Raw genomic sequence first — 21252 nt, forward strand, 5'->3', positions numbered from 1 at the left:
TTAGGATCTCTATTTTCCACTTTGCTTTGGCCTTGGACACCTGACCTAAGGTGGGTCCATCACCCACGTTACCTCAGCTTCAGGCCCACACAGCTTACCCTGAGGTATGCCCCACACCTCAGCTTTCTGAAACAGCGTGTCCCATAGAAGAGAAGACATGGCCTTGGCCCACTTTCCAGCTAACTTGAGAGAGAAACTTTGCCTCTGTGCCTCAGTTTCCCCACCTGGAGGAATAGTGTGAGTCACACCTACTCTGCAGGGATGGCATGAGAAGCCATTGAGATAATGCCTTTAAAGTGCCAGGGGTAGAATCTCTGTGCTCTCTGGGAGTAAGTGCTGAATTAGTGGCAAATGTCTTTCTTGTTATTATTCCTATTGTGTGTTTCCTGTGTGGGACTCTGGGCTGTAAGCTCTTCATAGGCAGGCACAAGATCTGACACCCAAGGCTAGTGCAACTCTGCCAGGTGGGTCATGGAGACTGTGACGTGGGCCTGCCTGGCCCGGGAAGCAGCCCAGATACTGACACACCCTGAGTGTGTACAGCGTCAATCCTCATGGGACTGCCCAGCACACGAGTCCCTCGTCCCTCCCCAGGCACCCAGTGGGACAGGTACCCTCACCCAACCAAACCCAGCAGGATCTAAACTAAATTCTTCCTCCTTTTCTGTTCAAATTTATATAATTATTTTTGGAAAAAGTAGTACATTTAAACATTTCAAAATTTAAGACACCAAAAATGTGCCATAAAAAAAAAATCTCCACCTCAGCACACAGCTCCTTAGGTCCGCTCCCAGGAGACAACCACTCTAAATTCCCATTAAAATAATTAAACTTAATTGCTTCCCCCTTACAAAAGTCATGAGCATTCAGAGTAAAAGCTAACTTAAAAAAAAAAAAAACCTTGGAACACACAAAAGTACAAACTGAAAACCTCACCCTCAACGCCGCCATCCAGAGATACTCAGCATTTTAGCGTACGTCCTCCTAGACTGCTTTCAAAGCATATCCACTTTACAAAAAATGAAAACAAAATGCAAGAGGAGATTCACAATATTGATTTTTCAACATCTCACTAGAATCTCAGAAATGTTTCCTCATACCTTCTTCCTTAAATGACTTTAATAGCTCTGTGATCTTCCACAGACAATGATTTATTTAAGCAGACCACAGAGATGGGCATTTGGGATTTCTACATTTTCCTTACTAGAAGCAGCAGTGATGGATGGGCCCTGTGACTCCACTGTAACAAATTCCTAGAAGAAATGCTGGGTCACAGGATATGACCACTTTTTAATATCCTGGCCTAGACCCCTAGATACCTATCACAAACCGCCCTCTAGTCAACTGCCTCGATCAGCAGGACTGTGTCCAACCCAAATTTAGAGCTATTTAAGAAAAGGCCAAGAAGTCTTGGTTCATAACCTTCTGAGCAGCTGTGAGGGCCTTAATCCCACCTCCAAATATAGACTAAGGCCAAAGGCCTCCTCTGGGCTGGCAACCTGCCTTGTTTACCCAGCCACAGCCCTCACCTGTGCCCATCCCAGTCCAAGGTGAGTCAGCTGAACAGGGGACAGGCACCACCCTTCCCAGAGCAGGAAGCCAGCTGAGACAGGGCTGTGTTTCAGGGAGGGAAACAGATTCAGCAGCGGCAGCAGCTGGAGAAGGTCGTGGAGCAGCACCTGGCCTGCAGGTAAGTGCTGGGGGCCCTGACCCGATCCTGGCTGGGATTGGGATGAGTGAGACCTGCTCTCACCCTGTCCCCTTCCCTCCCTGCCCCTTCCCGTCTGGGACTTCCCAGGCAGCTTCCTTTCGAAGTGCTTCACTCCAGGCAGTCAAGTGTGAAGTGGGGTTTCTTCTTCTGATCCCAGCCCTGGGCCAGGTTTGATTGCGGGCTGAGTGATTTTCTTCACCCAGACATCATGAGGGCCCCCGATGCCTTCTGACTGCCCATGACTGTGCTCAAGGAGATGAGACCCACACTTTGCTCCTTGAAAGGCCAATTCCAGCCGAAACCAGAGGCTGCAGGCAGGCAAAAAGCCCATTTCTCCCAAGGAATCCACAGCTCAGGCCGACTTCTCCGGCCTGAGGCTGTTTCTATCAAAAAACCTTCCTGCTACAGCACTGAAACACCTGCTGGGGAACTGCGCCAGGGGCTTCACCTTTCTAAGAACTGGCTTCTTCATCTGGAGACTGAAAATAGCCCACAAAGTCAGGAGAATGGAATGACATACTGGACACAGGAGCCAGTGCATGCCCTCCTCAGCAGGGTCTCAGAAAATGGGGCAGAAAACGAGCCTGGCATGGGCTGGGCGGGCACTGGACAGGCAGCTTCACGTACAGTGGCCCAAGCTCATGACAATTCCACCACCATCACTTCCCACCTGGGCTGCTGCTCCCACTCCTGCCCTGTAGCCCATCCTCCAAACATCAGCCAGAGGAGGCCTGTCAAAATAACCCTTGGACCTTGGCACTCTGCTGCTCCAAACCCCCCAGTGGCTCCCATCTCACTACAGTAAATGCCAAAGTCCTCACCATGACCTCCAGGCCCTCCAGGATCTGGCCCCTCTCACTTCTCCAGCCTCCTCCCCACTACTCCTCCTTACTCCCTCTCTGCACAACCGGCTTCTCACTGGCAGGTGCCCTCTAAACACAACACCAACTCCCACCTGAGAGGCTCTGCAATGGCCGTGCCCACCCCATTAGGCCTTTCCTCAAATGTCACCCCACCCAGCCAGCAAGGCTTCTGAACCTCCTGACATGACCCTCCATCCTGCTCTTTCTCTCCAGTGCCTCCCACCATCTAACACAGCACACAAAGTCACAGAGCCTATTTATCCAGCTCTTACCCCAAAGAAAGTACATTTGGGGACCAATTCTTCTTTCCTTCACTGCTGATACCTAGAACAGTACTCAGACTTAGTAGGTGCTGAGTAAGTAAGCGTTGAAACAATGACTAAACAGCAAACTTTTGCTGAATGCCTATTTTGTGCTAGGTACTGTCTAAATGCTTTCCATATACACCTTATCTCTTTTTAAAAATCTTTCAGTCTCCAGACAACTGTGATGCAACTATTGTTATCCAGATTACAAAGGAAGAAATGACATTCAAAGGGGATTTGCCTATGCTGTGCTCTCACAAGTCAGAAGCAGTCAGTCTGAACCCTGCCCTTCCTGGGCCTGGGTTCAGGCGTGTCTGCTTGAGGAAGTCACAGCTTTTCTCCAGCAGGCAGTGCAGCACCAAGAGGAGGAGCGGGGGTACATGCTGGTGGCCTAGCAACAGCTTCTTCTATTCCGACTCACCATATCCCTGGGCTAATTTGGCCTTCCAGGAGCTATTCCTCTGACACTCTAACCCACGCTTCCCTCCCGCGCACTGTCTTGTAAAGGATGGATGAGCTGTCCACAGGAACGAGTGGGAGTTCCATCACTTCAGCTCTTTGGAACAAAGTGTTCCAAAGAGTGTTCTCACTCTAAGTTCAAAGATGGGGGCTGAAGTCCCCTTGTCAGCCCTGCTGATCTCCAAAGCCCAACTATTGGTTTGTTGTGGGTGTTGTTATTGCTTATATCAAAAAGTACAGAAGCTCAGGCATGGAAATCTGGAAATGGCTGTGGGAGAGGAAAATTCCTCAGAGAGAGGGGTTAGGTGGGTTCTTTTCTCTTCAGAGGAGCCAATTACTTGTGGGAAGCCATCAGCACAGAACTGAGCAAACTTCCACTGTCAGATTATAGGAGCCAGGCAGCCTTTCAACCTAACTCATTAGGGCCATGGTTTCTCTCCCTTTCCAGGCCCAGGTTATTCTTCGAAAGACTTTCTACTTATTGACTGCAAACACAGACAGGCATGGGAAGAAAGACTGTATATTTAGGATATCAGGCTTTCTCTTCTCTCTGTGCCTGCTTTTCCACTCCTTTCAGAAATAGTAATGGGACGCCTGTTGTGTGCCAGGCACTGTGGTCAGCACTGGGGGTTAACTAGTGAGTGACATTTCCTGACCAGTGAGGGAGATGAGCAAACAAACACAGCACAGTGGAAATCCAACCCAGGAAATGCAGAAGGCCTTGCTCATAGTAGGTGATTAATAAACACTTGTGGAATATATGATGAAGAGGCAAATACAAGAAATGCTGTCGTCTAGAGAAGGGAGGCTTGCCAATCTCCATGGATACATGTGGAGGAAAGCTTTTCTTTAAATTGGAGGAAGAAGAGTTCACAACAAGGAAAAGAGAGAAGGCATGAATGACTCTTAAGACAGAGGGAATAGCACCTGCAAAAGCATGGAGGCATGAACTAGCAGGCTGACTTTTAGGTCTCAACCTAAAGTAGTCTGGAATAAATGAACTTCATGTTAAGTGTGGAGAAGAATGAGATGGTGAGAATAGAAACATTACCAGAAGTCAGGTCACAGAGATTTGAGGGCAAGAACTAGGTATGGCTTCAGAAGGGAAAGGGAGGAGCTGAGGATAACTCCCAGATTTCTGACATAGCCCATGGGTGGATTTAGTGGGACTGCTGTGGAGGCGCGGCACAGCTGGGGAAAATCATGAGTCCAGTTTGGATAATCTGCGAGGTAAACGGGATCCAGAAGGCAACTGGACTCTCAGGCCTGGGCCTCCCTGTCCCTGGAATAGCACACTCTCTTCCCACTTGAACATCCATCCTACACGGCCAGTCAGGGTATTCTTCCTTCCTCCAGGAGACCTTCCTGATTGCCCTAGCCTTCCTCCTATACGCCAGATCCAACTGCCTGAGTCCCTCATAACAGGCTTTCGGTCTGATTTTGCTGTGGGAACTGATTTGCCCGGCCAAGCCAAGAACCCTTCCCTAGGCAGCAGAAGCCCAATCACTCAGTCACTGGTGGGTGGGACCCGGGGTGAATCTGCGTAGGGTGGGGCGGGGCATTTTTAGCTCAACACTGGGTCAGAAGTCATGGCCAGACAAGAAACGGGTGAGAAAGGGGGGAGGAAGGGTGACGTCACAATTGGTAGGAAATACCTTGGGACTTGACGCTTCCGAAACCAAAAGGAGAGCAAAAGCAGCCGGGAGCGGGCGGGCCGACCTGGTTCTCCTCCCTTCCCACGGCTGCCTTAGTACAGAATCTTATAAGTCCTCCTCCTTCAGAGGCTACAAATGGTGTTCCGAGGCCAGGGGAATTTAAAGCTCGATTTCACCCGCGCAGCCTCCAATCCGGTAAAGAGGGGCCGCGGAGCCCAACCGAGTCTTCCTATCCCTTACTCTGCGGCTTTACCTGATCTATTTTTGTGGATGCCGGCACCAGCTACGGGCGCCCGGAGAAAGCACGAGGTCGGGTGGACTCTGGTAACCCAAGCGGCAAGGAGGCCGCCATTTTCCACTCCGCAGCCGCTAGGGATCGTGGGAGTCACCCCTAACAGCGCCCGGGCCTGGGTAGGCGAAGTGCATGCGCTCTAGAAGTTGCTGCGTCACTTGGCGGGGTTTCTGCGCAGGCGCCGTAGCCCATAGCAACCGCCGTAACCCGTAGCAACCGGAAGATGTCGCTTCTGGCTGGTTTGGGGCTGCGAAGCGGGTTGTAGTCATTTCGAGATCATGGAACGATGTGACAGATGGGAAACTGAGGCTGGGGTGGAGGCAGGCCCTAGGGACCGTTGCGTTGGACCTCTCTCCTGTGGCGCGGTGGATGGAGTTTGTGGCTTGTGGCTCCTATTTCCCAAAGCAGGAAATTGAGGCCGAGGGAAGGGACAGGTTCGTCCTGAGGCTGCAGCCCAGGGGATGGTTCTCCGGGTAAAAAATCAATATGATGCCCTTTCTTTATAAAGGAGAAGGCAGGGAAATGAAAGTAATTTCTAATAAAAGAATACGCATTTCACTTTGTAAAAGCTGAGGCTGGCTTACACCCCATCATGCTCGTACCCAACTTAGGAATCAGCTTAGGTTTACTAGAAGACAATATTCAGCTGAATTTTGCCAACAGTTTATATCTGACATCTTGAGTCAAAGGCTAAATATATTTATATAAAAGCGTGGAGTCACTGTGACAGCTACACATGCGCACAGACGTGGGCATGCTGTTCGGGTGACTCACCCGTGGTGAGCAGGATGGGCAGTGATTTTCCAGAATGGTGAGCAAAGTGTAACTCCCCACAACCAACCTGATGTATGCATTTCCAGACAATCTAGTGTGTACTAAAACTAGGGAAAAATTCATCGTGATTGTATATACAACCAATTATGACAGATTTTTGGCTTACTTGAAGGTTTGGCAGGATATCTGAAAGTTGTGCGGGACAGGACCATTTGTTATGGTGACTGTAATGGACTGTCCCATCCATTACAGGAGTTTCATATCCCTGCCCCCCCACCAGACAGGGATATGACTGTCCCCTCAGTCTCGTGACACCCAAAAATGCCCACATAAATTTCCAATCTGTTCCTTGGAAAACCACTGATTTATTCAGTGAAATAATTTTTGCCAGCATATGTGTGCTGGGCAGTGTTGTGGTGGGGAAGGATCGTGTGTGAATGGGACAGAGCTCCTGCCCTTATGAGTGAGGTCCAGTGTAAGAAAATACCCAGATATTAATCACATAATATGATAAATAGCTTGGCAACAGGGGCAGTACAGGTCAGGGGTGGAATACACGGGAAGACCCAGCCAGGCAGCCTGGGTATCATGCAGCCTGGAAAAGCCAAGCAGAGAAGTAGCATCTGAACTGAGCCTTGAAGGAGCATTACACCAAGGAGGATGATGTGCAAAGCAGAGGGACCAGCACGTCTGGCACACAGTGGACACTCAAATGTTTTGAATGATTTAATGAAACACAGCATGTTCGCTGGCAGGGAACCATTCCCCACTATATTGTGAGCTGCTACAAGGCAGGGGATACAGTATGCCTTCTCTATCCCCAGGTTTCGCATCCATGGATCCAACCAACTGTAGACAGAAAATATTTAAAAATAAAAATTAAAAAAAAACAACAAAAAATTCAAATAAAAATAAAGTATAACTTTGTTTAGCATTTACATTGTATTAGGTATTGTAAGTAATCTAGAGATGATTTAAAGTATACGGAAGAATGTGCATAAGTTATATGCAAATATTATGCCACTTTATGTAAGGGACGTAAGCATCTGTGGATGTTGGTATCCGAGGGATGGGGAGTGAGGGGCATTGTCCTGGAACCTAGCCCAAGGAACGACTGTACCTGTTTTCTCACTTCCCCACATCCCAGCACTGAGATGGGACCATGAGAAGGTGGCAGTGGTGAAAGGATCTCAGACACAGAAAAAAGGTTATGTGATCTGGCCCGGGAGTGATTTCCAGGAAATGGATCTCTGACTCCCTGCTCTCCCAGGGGACAGCTGACAAAAATATAAGTGCTCTACTGGCTAAATGTTAGGAAAATCAGGGCAGGAGTGGCTGCTTATTTTCACATCTGTTGTTCATGCGTGGTCCTGGTGGCAGGTCATGTTTTGGCAGATGATAGTTGCTGAGGACTATCCCAAGATTAAAAATCTCATAGCATGTGTACACAGTGGGGAAGGCCATAAGCAAAGGGGTCTCTTCCCCCAGGTGGTCTAAAGGAAGTCAGAGCCAGACTCCCTCCCCTCCTAGGAAATTCCTATCCTGTTGGGATGGTCATTTCTACCCCAAAGCCCAGGCTAGGGCAAGGGTCTGGAACTGGCTGCCTCCAGGAACCAAGCAACGTAAATCAGTGAAGGGCTGATGGGTACTTGGGGAAACAGGAAAGCACGTACAGCCCCATTTACGAGGTAGGCTGTGACTCAGCTGGGCTGAGTGTTGCCATGCACTGTTCCAGCTCTTGCCTTGCCAAATGTTTGTATTTTTTTCAATCCAAGTAAGAAGTGACGAATTTTGTGTTTCCAGATTTTTAAATATTGGCACTAATTCAGATTTTAAAAACAAAAGGCTGGGCATAGTGGCTCACGCCTGTAATTCCAACACTTTGGGAGACCAAAGTGGGCAGATTGCTTGAGCCCAGGAGTTCAAGACCAGCCTGGGCAACATGCTGAAACCCTGTCTCTACAAAAAATACAAAAATTAACCAGGTGTGGTGGCATGCACCTATATCCCAGCTACTTGGGAAGCTGAGGTGGGAGGATGGCTTCAGCCCAGGAGTTGGAGATTGCAGTGAGCCAAGATCGCGCCACTGTACTCCAGCTTTGGCAACAGAGTGAGACTCTGTCTCAAAATAATAATAAAACAGGACTATGAGAGGCACATTTGGGACTTCTGGTCCTTGTTTCATCCAGGAAGGTGGGTGTTCTTAGGATACGAGAGCTTTACTTTACAAGGAGAAAAGTGGAAGCCCACGTAGAATGCGTTGCTTCTGGCAATATTATTGGGCTAGCCTCCATGCTAGGGGTTAGATGCTTCACAGCAAATGAGAAGCCCCTGTTCCTGCCATCTTGGAACTCCTAAGGAGGTAGACAGACAAGTAAAGAGGCAACCACAGGAGTGGTGAATACTCAACAGGAGTAGGACATGGAGCAGGGGCTAGGGGGATCACAAATCAAAGCAGGCTTCCTGTAAGAGGAGCTCACTGATCTGAGACTTGAAAATTATTAGGAGTTGGCCAAGCAAGGAGCAGGGAGAGGAGGGGTATTCCAGATAGAAGGCACATGCAAAAGAGACAGGAGGGAATCACATGCAAGGACGTGAAAGTAGCTCATTGTGGCTGGAGCTGAAAGTAGCAGCTGAAAGGACATAAGGCAAGAAATGAAGCTGGAGAGGTAGACAAGGGTTACAAACAAATATCTATTGGGACTTGGTACCAGTGAGTACAATGGTATGGGTATAACAGCCAACAGAGGATGGTGGAATGGGTCACCCTGGAGTCTGCTGCTACTCAATTGTAGCTACTCTGCTATAGCCTAGGGTTGCCAAAGCTTCCTGTTTTTCAGGAGCAGTGGGAAATTCGATTATTAAATCCAGTACCTTGAGCTTTGTGTTTAAGCTGCTAATCTGAACGTTTACAGTACTCCACAAGGTCAAATAAAATCTATTTCCATCTGGCCCTGGGCCCACCAGTTCCAGTCTCTGGTGGAATCGTGAAGGCCCTGTGAGCCACTTTATTCCCAAGGCAGGGGAGCCACTGAGGGGCTTTCAGCCAGGGCATGACATCCCAAGTGTGTACACAAAGGGCCGGGTGGCTGCTGTCTGGAGAGCAGCAGGAGGGCAGGAGGGGAGGCAGCAGCGTGTTTGGAGGGTGTTGTGGCACCTGGAGAGGGCCAGGGAGATGATGGGGACCTGCACAACACGGGATGTGGGAGAGATGGGATTTGATGACAGATAAGAAGGGATAGTGGGGGCAGGGCCAAGGATGACACAGGGGTCAAGGCAGCAGGTGCAGAGGGAGGAGAAGGAGCAGTGATGGATGAGGACGTCCTCGGCGCGCCTGTGGTCACTCAGGGAGGTGCCCAGCGGATCTGATCCTGGGAAGCCTGGAGTCACATCACTCAGGCACAGGACCCTCAGTTTCCTGTGCCACCAGCGGGCATTCCTTTATCATGTGTACCTATCACATGTGAGTTCAGTGGGGTGAATAGGACACACCTTGACCCCTCAGAACTGCAGTCAGGACAAGTGGTGAGTTCAGGCAAGAGGCTGGCCCAGTGCTGTCCCGGAGGGCAGGGTCCTGGATGGGAGAGGCAGTGACCGTATTGCCTGGGTGCCAGGGGAGGTGTGTCCCACAGGAACCGAGGGTGACGAGGAGGTTGGGCAGGGGCTCCAGTTGGAGTGGACTGCCCAGTGAAGCCTGGAGGTGTGACAGAGCCAGTGGTTAGTGGGTAAAGGGAAGGAACCCAGAAAGGCAGACTGCTCCTTCCCCACATTTCGTCAGGAAGGGAATAAAACATTTCTTGAGAGGTCATCATTCCTTTCACTTTCTCTGGGCACCTTGCTCAGAGGTCCTGCTGAATCTCCCTGGGACAATGAGAAGGTGTTTAGTAAATAAGTGCTCGTGGTGCCTCTCCACCCCACCATTCCCTCCTCCTTTTGGAGCAGTGCCCTGTTGAGTGTCTAAGTTCTGCTACAGTTTGTGTGAGAGTCTTTATAAATTTCCTACTGGTCTTACTTCATTGTGGCCAAGACTGAAAGTTGACAGTGAGGCTAGAGATGAGTGGAATACAATAGAGTTCAAATATCAACAGGGGATTAGGGGTGGAGTTCGGGGAGGCATTCTAAGTGCCCTGCTGCCTTTCTGTTTGAATATTAAGTTCCAATCCACTTGCTGTTGTGGATGTCTGTGCCTCCTCTCAAGGGGGCATCAGCTGCATCCTTATCCTTCCCCACCCTCTGCACTCTGCAGGGTGTTCCGATAATCAGCCATGTCATCCCTGTACCCATCTCTAGAGGACCTAAAAGTGGACCAAGCCATTCAGGTAAGTTGCCAGGCCCCATTGCCTGGACTCACTGAAGGGGACCTTGGGGATTACCCTGGAAGGTGCTGGGTATTGGGGCCACTTGGAGATTCCCGTAGACCTCAGGGCATGTAGGTGTCCACTGCAGGGCCTGCTGGGCAGAGAAGACATCTAGGGGGCAATGCCAATGGTGTTACAGCAAGAATAGAAAAGACCAAGCAGCGCACGCATGCCTCTCTCATACCCGCTCTGTCCTGCCCAGGCCCAGCTCTCCCTCCCTCCATGATGGGCGGGCCCCATGCTCTAAGGCAGGCTTTCAGGAGAAACAAGACTAGTGGGCATAGGCATTGGTCTGCTCAGCCCCCAGAAGCCCCCTTCTTCCTCCATCCCAGCACTCTGTGGTTCCAGTGGGTTTTGAGAAATTGAGACTTTTCAGCTGAGAATTTGATTGGGAGATGGGCCTTGATGTTCTGCCTGTTGCAGGCAGTAAATGGGTTGTGACATAGGGTGGGTCACAGTCCCCCAGAACTTCCTCCCAGGAAAAGACACATCTGCGGAGGCCACGTTTACGTGATCTTGAGCGCTGAGGGTTGGTGGACACTCCCCCCACACCCCAGGCCCACTCACACCCCTAATGCCCAGACCCTGGCCTCATGGAGCTCCAGGCTCTGGGGTTCCTGGGGTCCTGGCCACAGCTGACCAGTGCTCCCTGCTCCTCCCCAGGCCCAGGCCAGAGCCTCACCCAAGATGCCAGACCTGCCAGTCCAGGCAGCAGCCATTTCCCCACCACCAGGTGAGTGGGCTGGGATGAGGGGCTCCTGTGTGCCAAGTCCTTTCAGGGAAGAGGTCATCAGGGAAGCTTGGCAATGCCAAAGGTATGGGAGGCTCCAGGGTTAAGGACTCAACATGGTGGGAGGAGAGGACCAGGCTTCCAGTTGCCACCCACCTCTTACTGCCTGCGTGACCTGGGCTGAGTCACCTCACCTCCCAGAGCCTGTGCCCATGCTGTTCCCCTCCCTCCTTGACTGCCTGGTGAACCCCTGTTTATCCTTCCAAACCCAGCTCAAGTTAGGGAAGCTGTGGCTTCTCTGATGCCCCCAGCAAGGCTGCCTTGAGGATGTGATATCATTTGTGGGGCCTCTGTCTATATAAATGATTTGAGTCACCTCAAATCAGCATTTCAGCACCATTCTGGTGATCCAATCTCATGTGACCCCAAGAATGAAATACCACACTTGTCCGACTTCCTTGCTGGAACTGTGACTGGCCTGGGGTAGGGGCAGGTGGGGGAGAAGTGGACGGCAGCGGCTCAAAGAGAGAAGGGGCCAGAACCCCACTTGCCTTATTCAGCTTAGGCTTCAAAATAACAAAATACCGTAGGCTGGATGGCTTCAGCAGCAGAAATGTATATTCCCACAGCTCTGGAGGCTGGAAGCCCAAGATCAAGGTTCTGGCCAATTCAGTTTCTGGTGAGGGCTCCCTTCGTGGCTTGCAGATGGCCACCCTCTGGCTGAGTCCTTACATGGCCTTTCCTCAGTGCACTTGCTTAAGAGAGAGAGAGAGAGAGAAAACGAGAACACGAGAGAGATACAGCATGAGAGCACATGCATGAACCCTCTGTTGTCTCTTCTTATAAGGACACAAATCCTTATAAGAAGGGATTAGGACCCTGCCAGTCCTGGTGGGAACCATTCGCTGAGGGATGCAGAGGTTTCTGGGTGTCAAATAAAGTCAATGGAGTTGAATAGCAAAGTGGTGCATGAGGACTCGGTGTCCCACCCTGCACCTGGGCCCTCCAAGGAGTGTTCACCAGTGAGTGTTCCTGGGGATACCCCGCAGTCTTGGAAATAAATACCATTCCCAGGCTCCATTTCTTAATAAAAATGAGCAGCCATAGGGGAGCCAGGCAGGTATAGGGAAGCACATGTCCTCAAACGACACACTCATTCTTCCTTCTTTCCCTATCAGTTTTGTACCCAAACTTGGCAGAACTGGAAAATTATATGGGTCTTTCCCTGTCCAGCCAAGAAGTCCAGCAGAGCCTGCTTCAGATTCCGGAGGGTGACAGTGTATGTATTTGTCTTCTGCCTGCTGTGGGCGCAGAACCTCCCAATACTCCCTCTTTCCTGGTGTTGCCATTTCAACCGACCTTCTTTCTCTCTGTGCTTGGACCTCCCCTCTCCCCAGCACTCTGGTGGCTCTGTTTCTTGATGGCACCATTCATTTTGAGGCTTCATGAAAACCACTGTGGGCTTTTATGGTTTCAGATCTTCCCACAAGCCTTGGGGATGGAGAACCAGGGCTTGCTCTTTGACTTTGGGCCTGAGCTGGATGAGAAGGGAGGTCATTAAGCCCAGCGTGAACCTGGGGGCATCAAAAGCAGGGCTGCCTGCATGGATAAGCAGAGCTGAGAGGGCAGGAGCTTGTCACCCAGCTCTGGTCCCCAAATTAAACAACAAGGCTCGATTCCTGCTTTCCATGGCTTCAGGGAGCAAAAGACACCATCACAGAAATATATGCTGCTGAAAACATATTCACCTGTAGAACCAGTCCCCACCCAAGCCCCTTGCCAGTTAGCTCTAGCATCCCTGCGTCCCACCTGTCAGTCTTCCTGCCAGGCTCATCCTGAGCCGATGAAACCGAAAGTACAAACTGCAAAGTTTTCTGAGGCTGGGGAATTTCATGAAGTTGATGGGTATGATGATAGAGAACTGTCACAGACACATACAAAGCCACTGCCAAAACGAGGATCTGACAGGAGAAAATCCACAAGGATGAGGCCTTGTGGGACCCTGAGAAGAATTGATGGCACCCTGGGGTGTTTCTCCACAGTGGCCCCCTTCATGGTCGTGCTGTGAAAGGCAGACATAAAGCAAAGAAGGTCCTTCTGTAGGCAGCCCCACTGTCATCACTCTTTGTTCCTATAATTAAGACATAAATGCGTTCAACCTTAATTTTGATAAAATACAAGATGATGAATACATTTTTATAATTTAAATTTTTGTGTGTCTTTTAACTTTTTATTGTTAAACAGTAGATTCCCAGGAAGATGCAAAGTGAGTACAGAGAAGTTGTTAGTACCCTTCACCCAGTTTCCTCAATGATTACGTTTTCCACAGCTATAGTACACTATCAAAACCAGGAGTCTTACGTGGGTACAGTGTGTCTCTAGTTCTATGTCATTTCATCAGTGTGTAGATTCATGTAACCAGTACCGCAATCCATACAGAACTACTTCATCACCACAACCACCTCCCTCCCAGGCTGCTTATGTATAGTTATGCCTGCCTGCTCGCCACCCTCCCTAACTAATCCCTGGCATCCAGCCCTCTGTTTTCCATCTCTATAATTTTGTCATTTCAGAATGTTACATAAGTGGAATCATACAGTATGTGACCATTTGAGGTTGGCTTTTTTCACTCAGCACAATACCCTCTAGATCCATCCAGGCTGTTGTGTGTGTCAATAATAGTTCATTCCTTTTTACTGCTGAGCAGTATTCCATGATGTGAATGTACCAGGGTTTGTTTAACCTGTTGAAGAATAGCTAAGTTGTTCCCAGTTTTTGGTGGTTATAAACAAAGTTATTCTTATACAGGTTTTTGTATAGACATACGTTTTCATTTCTCTAGGATAAATGCCCAAAGTGCAATTGCTAGGCTGTATGACAAACGTATGTTTAAGTTTTTTAAAGAAACTGCCATCAGGTGTGGTGGCACATACCTGCAATCCCAGTACTTTGGGAGGCTGAGACAGGTGGATCACTTGAGCCCAGAAGTTCGAGACCAGCCTGGGCAGCATGGTGAAATCCTCTCTCTACAAAAAATACAAAAATTAGCCAGGTATGGTGGCTTGTGCCTGTAGCCCCAGTTACTCAGGAGGCTGAGGCAGGAGGATTGCTTGAGCCCAGGAGGTGGAAGCTGCAGTGAGCCAAGATCACACCACTGCACTCCAGCCTGGGTGACAGAGTGAGACCCTGTCTCAAAAAGAAACAGCCAAACTATTTTCTGGAGTGGCTATACCATTTTATTTTGCTGTGAGCAATACATGAGTGCTCCAGTTTCTTCATGTCTTCACCAGAATTTGGTATTATTACTATTTTATGTTTTAGCCACTATGATAGGTATAGGGATGGCTCATCATGGTCTTAATTTGCATTTCCCTGGCACCTGATGATGTGGACCATCTTTTCGTGTGCTTATTACCATCTGTATATTCTTTTTGGTAAAATGTTTCTTCATATATTTTACTCATTTTCTAAATGGCTTGTTTTCTTCTTCTTGTTTTTTGAGACAGGGTCTTGCTTCGTTGTCCAGGCTGCAGTGCAGTTGTGCAATCACAGGTCACTGCACCCTCCACCTCCCAGGTCAGGTGATCCACCCACCTCAGCCTCCCGAGTAGCTGGGACCACAGGTGCACACCACCATGCCCAGCTAATTTCTTTTATTATTGTTATTTTTATTTTTTGTAGAGACAAGGTCTTGCTATGTTGGCCAGGCTGGGGCTTGTTTGTAGTGTTTTGGGAGTTCTTTATATATTCTAAAGTCCTTTGTCAGATATGTGGTTTATATTATCTCTCAGTCTGTAGCTTAACAGTTCTGAATTTTTATGAGGTCCAGTTTATTGATTTTTTTTCTTTTGTGGCTCATACTTTGTAAAGAAATATTTACCAAGCCCTAAGTCCGAAAGATTTTTTCCTTCGTGTTCTTCTAAAATGGTTATAGTTTTATGTTTTGTGTTTAAATTTATGATTGAATTTGAGTTAATTTTTTTGTAAGGAGTTAGGTCTCAGTCAAAGTTCATATTTTTGCCATGGTTGCACCATTTGCTTTTTTTGTTGTTTTGTTTGTTTGTTTGTTTTGAGATGGGGTCTCACTCTGTCACCCAGGCTGGAGTGCAGTGACATGATCTTGGCTCACTGCAACCTCCGCCTCCCGGGCTCAAGTGATCCTCCCATCTCAGCCTCCTGAGTATCTGGGACCACAGGCACGTTCCAGCATGCCTGGCTAATTTTTGTATTTTTGTAGAGATGAGGTTTCACCCTGTTGCCCAGGCTGGTCTTGAACTCCTGACCTCAGCTGATCTCCTGGTGTTGGCCTCCCAAAGTGCTGAGATTACAGGCATGAGCCACTGCGCCCAGTCAACACCATTTGTTGAAAGCACTCTTGCAAAAAGCAGTTGACTTTACTCATTTGAGGCTGTTTCTGGATTTTCTACTTTGTTCCACTGATACTTGTCTGTCCCTTCACCAGTACCACACTGTCTTGATTATTGTAGCTATATAATAAGTCTTGAAATTTGGTAGTGATTCCTCTCGCTATTCTTTTTGTCAGAATTGTTTTAGCTATTCTAAATTCCTTTGTCTTTTCATATGAAGTTTAGATTAACCTTGCCTGGATCTGCAAAACATCTTGTAGAGATTTTGATAGAAATGGTGTTATATCTGTATATCAATTTGGCGACATATGACAGCTTTACTAATTCTTTCAACCCGTGAATACAGAGAATCTTCCATTTATTTAGGTCTTCTTTGATATCTTTTATCAGTATTTTGTCGTTTTCAGCATATAATTTCTGTATGTGTTTTGTTAGATTTACACGTATTTCTTTTTGTTGTTCTTATTTTTAAGTTTTGTTTTGTTTTGTTTTTGTTTTTAACAGAGATGGGGGTCTTGCTTTGTTGCCCAGGCTGGTCTTGAACTCCTGGCCTCAAGTGATCATCCGGCCTTGGTTTCCCAAAATGCTGGGATTACAGGAGTGAGCCACTGAGCTCGGCCTCTTTTTTTTTTTTTGAGTGATTGTAAGTGGTATTGTATTGCATTCCTTTTCTTTTCTTTTCTTTTCCTTTCCTTTTCTTTTCTTTTTTTTTTTTTTTTTTTGAGGTGGAGTCTTGCTCTGTCACCTAGGCTGGACTGAGCAGTGGCTCAGTCTTGGCTCACTGCAAACTCCACCTCCTGGGTTCATGTAATTCTCCTGCCTCAGCCACCTGAGTAGCAGGGACTACAGGTGCTTGCCACCAGCCCAGCCAATTTTTGTATTTTTAGTAGAGAGGAGGTTTCAACAGTTGCCCAGGCTAGTCTTGAACTCCTGAGCTCAAGTGATCCACCTGCCTCGGCCTCCCAAAATGCTGGGACTACAGGCATGAGCCACCACGCCCAGCCTGGTGTTGTATTTTAAATTTCAGTTTACATGTGTTCGTTGTTAGCATACAGAAGTACAGTTGAATCTTATATGTTAATTTTGTATCCCAGGACCTTGCTAAACTCTTTTATTTGGTCTAGGAGTTTATTTGTAGATTCTTTGGGATTTTCTAGTAGACCATCATGCCATCTATAAATAGGAACCGTTTTATTTCTTCTCTTCTAATCTGTGTGACTCCCCCTCTTTTCTTGCCTGCTGTGCTGGCTAGGTCTTCCAGTACCATCTTTAATAGTGTTGGGAGAGTGAAGTTCCTTGCCTTTCTCTGCATCATTAATTTTTATATTTTTACATTTTTCTCAAGACAAAAATCCAGGCCTTTTATCCCCTGTTGCTCACTATTTACTGTGACTTTTTCTATTTTAAGTGGGTTTTAAAGGAGTCTTTTCCTGATGCCAATTTCCCTTGGAAAATGAAGGGCCTCTTCGTGTATCCTTGCCCCTTCTTTCCCCATTTCCCTGGCTTTTAAGGGGCATGGACTTTGACGCCCCCTAGTGGCCGCGTGGAGCCACGTCTCCTGTCACCCCTAGGGGAGAAGAGTGGACTGGGGATGTGGTGGGACCCGGGGACGGCTCCATCCTCCTTTCCCCATCCCTACCCCCACCCCAGTGTCTCCTGAGGCACAGGGTCCCCACGGGCCGGGCTGACCCTCTGCTCCCTGGTGTCTGCAGACAGCGGTCTCGGGCCCCGGGCCTGGCCAGATGGTGGCACCGGTATCCGGGTACAGCCTGGGCGTGCGGCGAGCTGAGATCAAGCCCGGGGTGCGCGAGATCCACCTGTGCAAGGACGAGCGCGGCAAGACCGGGCTGAGGCTGCGGAAGGTCGACCAGGTAGGGCGTGGGGGCTGGCTGCACGCGCTCTCCCGCCAGGCCTCAGAGCTCAGAGGTCCCGTCCACAGTAAGGAAGGTGCAGAGCGGGCCTCCTAACCCCAGCGGCCAGGCTCTTGACCCCAGTCCCTCCTCCTCGAGACCCGGGCGGGGCTGGTGCTGGATTGCGCAGGGCCCTCCACTGGCCTCTCCGTGGGCTTCCGTCGCTCGGAGGAGCCTGCCTTCCCCACCTGCCCTTCACTGCCCAGGGCATCTAGCTTCCAGGCGACGGTGTAGACAGCGGACGCCAGGGAAGCCCATGCCTTTGTGAATGGTACAGTGGAGTGTTTCGGAGTGCAGTCCCAGGCCAGGGTTGAAATCCTGACTCACCTGCTTCCTAACTATGAGGCCTAGAGTGTTTCCTCCCCGGTAAATGGGGTAACCTTGGTGCCTGCCATGCAGAGCTGTGTCCCTGGCACCCTGTGCCAGGTTCCTGATACTCCAGGAAAACAACAGCTTGGAAGAGGGATCTGTGCCTAGGGTGGGCCAGGGACGCTGACTCTGGGGCCCTGCCTCCCCCAGGGGCTCTTTGTGCAGTTGGTCCAGGCCAACACCCCTGCATCCCTTGTGGGGCTGCGCTTTGGGGACCAGATCCTGCAGATTGACGGGCGTGACTGTGCTGGTTGGAGCTCGCACAAAGCCCATCAGGTGGTGAAGAAGGCATCAGGCGATAAGATTGTCATGGTGGTTCGGGACAGGTGAGTAGCCAGGCCCGGGCAGCCTCTCTGTCTGACCCCAGCCATGTCCCCAGGACAGCTCACTGTCCCTCCTGCCAGGCCGTTCCAGCGGACTGTCACCATGCACAAGGACAGCATGGGCCACGTCGGCTTCGTGATCAAGAAGGGGAAGATTGTCTCTCTGGTCAAAGGGAGTTCTGCGGCCCGCAACGGGCTCCTCACCAACCACTACGTGTGTGAGGTGGACGGGCAGAATGTTATCGGGCTGAAGGTAGGCTGGTGGCCACGCCAGGGAGGGACTGCCAGGTGGTGGGAGGGCTCAGGTCTTTGGGCAGCTTGCTTACCCCACCTGAGCCTCAGCATCCTCTTCCTAAGGTTGCTGTGAGGGTTCAGTAAGACGGTGTTCGTAGGGCTGGATGTGGTGACTCACGTCTGTAACCCCAGTGCTTTGAGAGGCCAAAGCAGGAGGATCACTTAAGTCCAGGAGTACGAGACCAGCCTGGGCAATGTGAAACCCTCTTTCCACAAAAAAAACTAAAAAATTAGCCAAGCGTGGTGGTGCACGCCTGTAGTCCTAGCTACTCAGGAGGCTGAGGTGGGAGGACTATTTGAGCCTGTGAGGTCAAGGATGCAATGAGCTATGATCATGCCACTGCACTCCAGCCTGGGCAACAGAGAGAGACCCTGTCTCCAAAAAAAAAAAGACAGTGTACTTAGAGCTCTGAGCACAGTGCCAGGCACACAGTAGGTGCTTAATAAATAACAGCTATTGCTGGCTGCACGGACACCTCCTCGCTCTGTATGGCACTTTTTTTGGCATAGTGGATCATGTTCAGTAGTAGGAATGTTTTAGAAAATTGTTATTCAGAAATCCATAGGGTTGTGAGGCTCTTCAGAACTGGGTTTGTCCCAGCCCGCCACACTTCTTGAGATCATTTGTCTTTTCAAAGTTTATTTCCACCTGTGGCCATCACTAGTCCTGTCTAGCACATCTTCTCACATTTATTTTCGAACAACCAAGAAAACACATAACCAGATTACATACATGTGTAAAGTAAAGGTCAGTAGGCTCTGAGTAAGGGCCAGAGGCTCTTCTATGGCCACAGCGTTAGTGTTTGGACCGCCTGGCATGCTTTGCATAGAGACTTTTAATTTCTTGTTCTTCCCGTGCTCTAAGCAGTGTTTGCAGGCCCATCTCTTTTTATCAAACAAGCAAATGTAAGAGGATGTAAAAGGAGGAGGACCCTTATGGCCCTGGCGGCAGCAGGAGCCAGAGGGTGGATGGGTATGCCTAATACCTCCCACAGGATGGGGAGGTATTTATGCTTTGAGGCCAGAACCCAAATGTGACGTGGGCTTGGTGAGTCTCTGGGAGCCCTTGGAAGGGGGAGGAGAGTCGCATTGATGAGGCCCTGTTATGCGTCAGGCTCACACCGCTGGCCTTCAAGCTGAGAGTGGGAAGAGGCATGCTCATTTGACCAAGGAGATCCTCAGGTGGGAGACCCATGTTCTCACTCAAGCAAGACCTTACCTGGGAGTCTGCTGGGACCCTCATCTGACAGGCTCGGGGTCCGAGGCAGCCCTGCCCTGCAGTCAGCCATCAGTGGTGTCCTCTAGCAGTGGCCATGCCAACCCCTCCACAGAGGGGCCTGTAGAGTTGCCCCTGGTCCCCAGTCCTTAGGGTGATCGCTTCCTTGCCTCCTCTCTAGGACAAAAAGATCATGGAGATTCTGGCCACAGCTGGGAACGTTGTCACCCTGACCATCATCCCCAGTGTGATCTACGAGCACATGGTCAAAAAGTAAGGCTGCACCCCTCCTCACCCCTCCTCTGCCATCCCCCTCACCTCCTGGCCTCCCAGGTGCACCTGGCTCAGCCACCTCCACTTTCTCAGCACTGACACAGGGCACAGACTCAGCCAGCTCCATCCTCCCTTCCCCTCCCTCCAAGGTAGCTTGTGGCTTCTGGTGATTCGAAAGTCTTAGAACTGGGAGTGAAGGCCCACATGGGACGCACTGGCTCAGAAGGGGGTGGAGGTTGCTGGAGGGTGGAGAGAAGGAGTTGCCAACTTGGCCACTGTTGTTGCTGTATCCAGGTTGTCTCCACTCCTGCTCCACCACACCATGGACCACTCCATCCCAGATGCCTGAAGCCACTGGAGGGCAGGGCAGGCAGGGCGGGCTTCCTGCCCTCCTGCAGCAAAGGGCAACCACCCTCGGATGATGGGTTGCAGCCGGCTTGCTGCTTGCTTAAGGTGGGGGCTGCCGTGAGGGGGGCGTGTCCAGGAGGGTGACCATGGGATGGCGTGGGTCCGTCACTTATACACACAGGCCTCCTTGGAGCCTCAGACTCCAAGCTGGGCTGAGGCTCAGGCAGGGCCCACAGGCAGCCGATTCTCTTGTGCTGATTTAAATGCTGGACACGGAGGCAGGCTGTTTAAACACTGCTTAAAGTTGCAACTGGACCCCTTTCAAGAAATTTTGCACTACCAGGAAAACAGTTACACATTTTAAGAGAACAGAGCTATGTTCTTTGTGAGAGCTTTTTCCTTGCCTTGCCTTGATCTTTGTCACAGACTGCATAAGTTGTCAGCCTTGACTATCTTTTGAATAAAGATTTGATTTTAAACAAAACCCTGTCCGCAAAGGTAATCGATTCCCCCAAAACTATCGAAAATAAAATAAAAAGGTAATTGAAAATTCTGGAATCCTTGGTCCCCTGACGTGCCAGGGCTGGTTTCCTCTTAAACCGTGGTGAGACCAGGGCCTTTTCTATGCGTGGCCTCTGAGAGCCATGATTTGGCTCTGCCTCTGTCGCGTGCCACCTGCCAGCCTGGCGTGGGGTTGACTGGAACTGGGGACAGGATGGAACTGTCGGGACGGGGTAGGACTGTGGGGCAGTGGGGCTGGCAGAGTGAGCACTGGCTTTGGGGCACCCCCCTTGTGACCGTGGCTGCGTCTGCTTCTGCAAAGTGGGCATGAGAAGCCACTTCAGGGGGTGTTGGGGAGGGTGAAATGCGATGTGCTCATGGCGCCCAGCAGGGTGTGCCGTGTGGGGGCAGGGGGAGGTGGCTCCAGACCCTGAGCCTGAGCCCAAGAGGGCAGTGGTGCCTCAGGCCCACGCAGCTCTCTGCTTCCCTGCACATCAGAGACGA

At 50.0% G+C, this 21252-nt stretch overlaps 1 protein-coding gene and 1 long non-coding RNA gene across 6 annotated transcripts in view; one reads left to right on the forward strand and one right to left on the reverse strand.

The window, feature by feature from the left end:
• The window catches only part of LOC129021810 (uncharacterized), a 53418-nt gene extending 48016 nt beyond the window's left edge, over window positions 1-5402 (reverse strand). The window contains exon 1 of the long non-coding RNA XR_008496149.2: window positions 5247-5402. This is a non-coding gene — a long non-coding RNA (uncharacterized LOC129021810). The remainder of the gene's footprint in view (window positions 1-5246) is intronic.
• Window positions 1586-20731, forward strand: SDCBP2 (syndecan binding protein 2). Of its 5 annotated transcripts, none has more exons than XM_054467682.2 (9): window positions 1586-1690; window positions 10306-10378; window positions 11081-11150; window positions 12326-12426; window positions 17227-17385; window positions 17944-18119; window positions 18198-18369; window positions 19808-19899; window positions 20194-20731. In XM_054467682.2, exons 2-9 carry the CDS (start codon window positions 10325-10327, stop codon window positions 20246-20248), a joined length of 879 nt encoding a protein of 292 aa, XP_054323657.1. In that variant the 5' UTR covers window positions 1586-1690; window positions 10306-10324; the 3' UTR covers window positions 20249-20731. The 5 variants fall into 5 exon arrangements, with proteins under 5 accessions (XP_054323657.1, XP_063515557.1, XP_054323658.1 ...); XM_063659487.1 differs by lacking the exon at window positions 1586-1690 and adding an exon at window positions 4894-4946; XM_054467683.2 differs by lacking the exon at window positions 1586-1690 and adding an exon at window positions 4979-5188.
• The last annotated feature ends 521 nt before the right edge of the window (window positions 20732-21252 follow it).

This window comes from Pongo pygmaeus, chromosome 21 (genome assembly GCF_028885625.2).
Source record: "Pongo pygmaeus isolate AG05252 chromosome 21, NHGRI_mPonPyg2-v2.0_pri, whole genome shotgun sequence".
Classification (NCBI taxonomy): Eukaryota; Metazoa; Chordata; class Mammalia; order Primates; family Hominidae; genus Pongo; species Pongo pygmaeus.